Here is a 2,500-nt window from a genome sequence, read left to right as displayed (position 1 = left end):
AGGGATAGACAGAGATAGACAGAGAGAGACAGAGAGGGATAGACAGAGAGAGACAGAGAGAGACAGAGAGGGATAGACAGAGATAGACAGAGAGAGACAGAGAGAGGCAGACAGGGATAGACAGAGAGAGAGAAGAGAGACAGAGAGGGATAGACAGAGATAGACAGAGAGAGACAGAGAGGGATAGACAGAGATAGACAGAGAGAGACAGAGAGAGACAGAGAGGGATAGACAGAGATAGACAGAGAGAGACAGAGAGAGGCAGACAGGGATAGACAGAGAGAGAGAAGAGAGACAGAGAGGGATAGACAGATAGGGGAAGAGAGGGAGAGAGAAAGTGAGATGGAGAGACAGCCACAGAGAAAGAGAGAGGGAGACAGGGAGTGAGCGAGGAGGTGGGTGGAGAGTAAGGATTAGTTTGGAGTTCATTGTCTCCCCTCCCCTGCTCCCCTCCCCCGCTCCCCACCCCCCACCCCACCCCCCTCTCCCCACCCCCGCTGCCCACCCCCGCTGCCCGTCCAGCCCCACTCCCCCGCTGCCGTCCAGCCCCCCCCTCCCCCGCTGCCCGTCCAGCCCCCCTCCTGCCCCCCTGTGCCCCTCCCCCGCTGCCCATCCTGCCCCCCTGCTCCCCCTCCCCCGGTGATATCTGATCCCCCCCGTCACCAGGAATCAGACAGGACGTGATGAACACAGAGCACAGTCCTGGCCCTTCGGCCCGCGGTGACATGCTGGCCCTTCCTCCTGCTCTCAGCTCGGTCCCCTTCATCACACCGCCAGCCAATCCCTCCCTCCCTCTCCCTCACCCTCCTGTTCCAATCCCTCCCTCCCTATCTCCCTCACCCTCCTACACCCCTCACCCTCCTGTTCCAATCCCTCCCTCCCTATCTCCCTCACCCTCCTACACCCCTCACCCTCCTGTTCCTCACCCTCCCTCCCTATCTCCCTCACCCTCCTACACCCCTCACCCTCCTGTTCCAATCCCTCCCTCCCTATCTCCCTCACCCTCCTACACCCCTCACCCTCCTGTTCCAATCCCTCCCTCCCTATCTCCCTCACCCTCCTGTTCCAATCCCTCCCTCCCTATCTCCCTCACCCTCCTACACCCCTCACCCTCCTGTTCCAATCCCTCCCTCCCTATCTCCCTCACCCTCCTACACCCCTCACCCTCCTGTTCCAATCCCTCCCTCCCTATCTCCCTCACCCTCCTGTTCCAATCCCTCCCTCCCTATCTCCCTCACCCTCCTACACCCCTCACCCTCCTGTTCCAATCCCTCCCTCCCTATCTCCCTCACCCTCCTACACCCCTCACCCTCCTGTTCCAATCCCTCCCTCCCCTATCTCCCTCACCCTCCTACACCCCTCACCCTCCTGTTCCAATCCCTCCCTCCCTATCTCCCTCACCCTCCTACCCTCACCCTCCTGTTCCTCACCCTCCCTCCCTATCTCCCTCACCCTCCTACACCCCTCACCCTCCTGTTCCAATCCCTCCCTCCCTATCTCCCTCACCCTCCTGTTCCAATCCCTCCCTCCCTATCTCCCTCACCCTCCTACACCCCTCACCCTCCTGTTCCAATCCCTCCCTCCCTATCTCCCTCACCCTCCTACACCCCTCACCCTCCTGTTCCAATCCCTCCCTCCCTATCTCCCTCACCCTCCTGTTCCAATCCCTCCCTCCCTATCTCCCTCACCCTCCTACACCCCTCACCCTCCTGTTCCAATCCCTCCCTCCCTATCTCCCTCACCCTCCTACACCCCTCACCCTCCTGTTCCAATCCCTCCCTCCCCTATCTCCCTCACCCTCCTGTTCCAATCCCTCCCTCCCCTATCTCCCTCACCCTCCCACCCCCTCCCCGTTCCTGGGAGGTGACCCCTGGGGATGGGGGCGATTCCCCTACCTCTCCGATCAGGCCGTTCCAGACCCCCTGGACCTTTTTCCCATGCTTCCCGTTGGTGACCAGGTAGAGGTCGTAGGAGAACCCGATGGTGGACGCCAACTTCTTCAGGATGTCAATGCAGAAACCCTTGCAGCACTTCTTGGCGAAGCGTTTGCCCTCTGGGATCGCGCTGTGCGGTTTCGGGGGGGGTGTGGGGAAGGGCGGAGGGGTTTCCCCCGAGGGGTGGTTGGGGAAAGGGGGGAGGCGGGTCAGGAGAGACCGGAAAGAGGTCAGCCTGGCCGCTCCCGAAGCTCGGCGGAGGCCACTCAGCCCGCGCCCCTCAACCCAACGGCCCCTGCTAGCCCACGCCGGCGACGCCTCCCGCCCGTTCCGGATGCCCCCGCTCCCCCCTCCGTCATCCGTGACCCTGAAGCCCATCCCCCCTCCTGGGACACGCCCGCCCGTTCGGGATCGCGCTCCAATCCCCTCCCAAGGGACACAGCCCCTCCCACTTTCTCACCCCCCCCCCTCCAAACCCCCGGGAGCCCCATTCCCATTCGGGATAACTCCTGGTCCCCACTCGCGGCCTGTTCCCCACCGAGGTCCAGGTTCCCAGGACAGAGGGA

At 62.5% G+C, this 2,500-nt stretch overlaps 1 protein-coding gene across 1 annotated transcript in view; it reads right to left on the bottom strand.

The window, feature by feature from the left end:
• Window positions 1-2,312, bottom strand: part of LOC132812463 (glutamate receptor ionotropic, NMDA 2D-like) — a gene marked incomplete at its 3' end in the record, with an annotated part of 66,334 nt that extends 64,022 nt beyond the window's left edge. Inside the window, exon 1 of the mRNA XM_060822943.1 lies at window positions 1,896-2,312. Coding sequence (XP_060678926.1) covers window positions 1,896-2,312 — 417 coding nt within the window. The remainder of the gene's footprint in view (window positions 1-1,895) is intronic.
• Between the last annotated feature and the right edge of the window lie 188 nt (window positions 2,313-2,500).

This window comes from Hemiscyllium ocellatum, unplaced genomic scaffold (genome assembly GCF_020745735.1).
Source record: "Hemiscyllium ocellatum isolate sHemOce1 unplaced genomic scaffold, sHemOce1.pat.X.cur. scaffold_2724_pat_ctg1, whole genome shotgun sequence".
In the NCBI taxonomy this organism is placed as follows: Eukaryota; Metazoa; Chordata; class Chondrichthyes; order Orectolobiformes; family Hemiscylliidae; genus Hemiscyllium; species Hemiscyllium ocellatum.
This window is presented reverse-complemented; position numbering and strand designations above follow the sequence as displayed.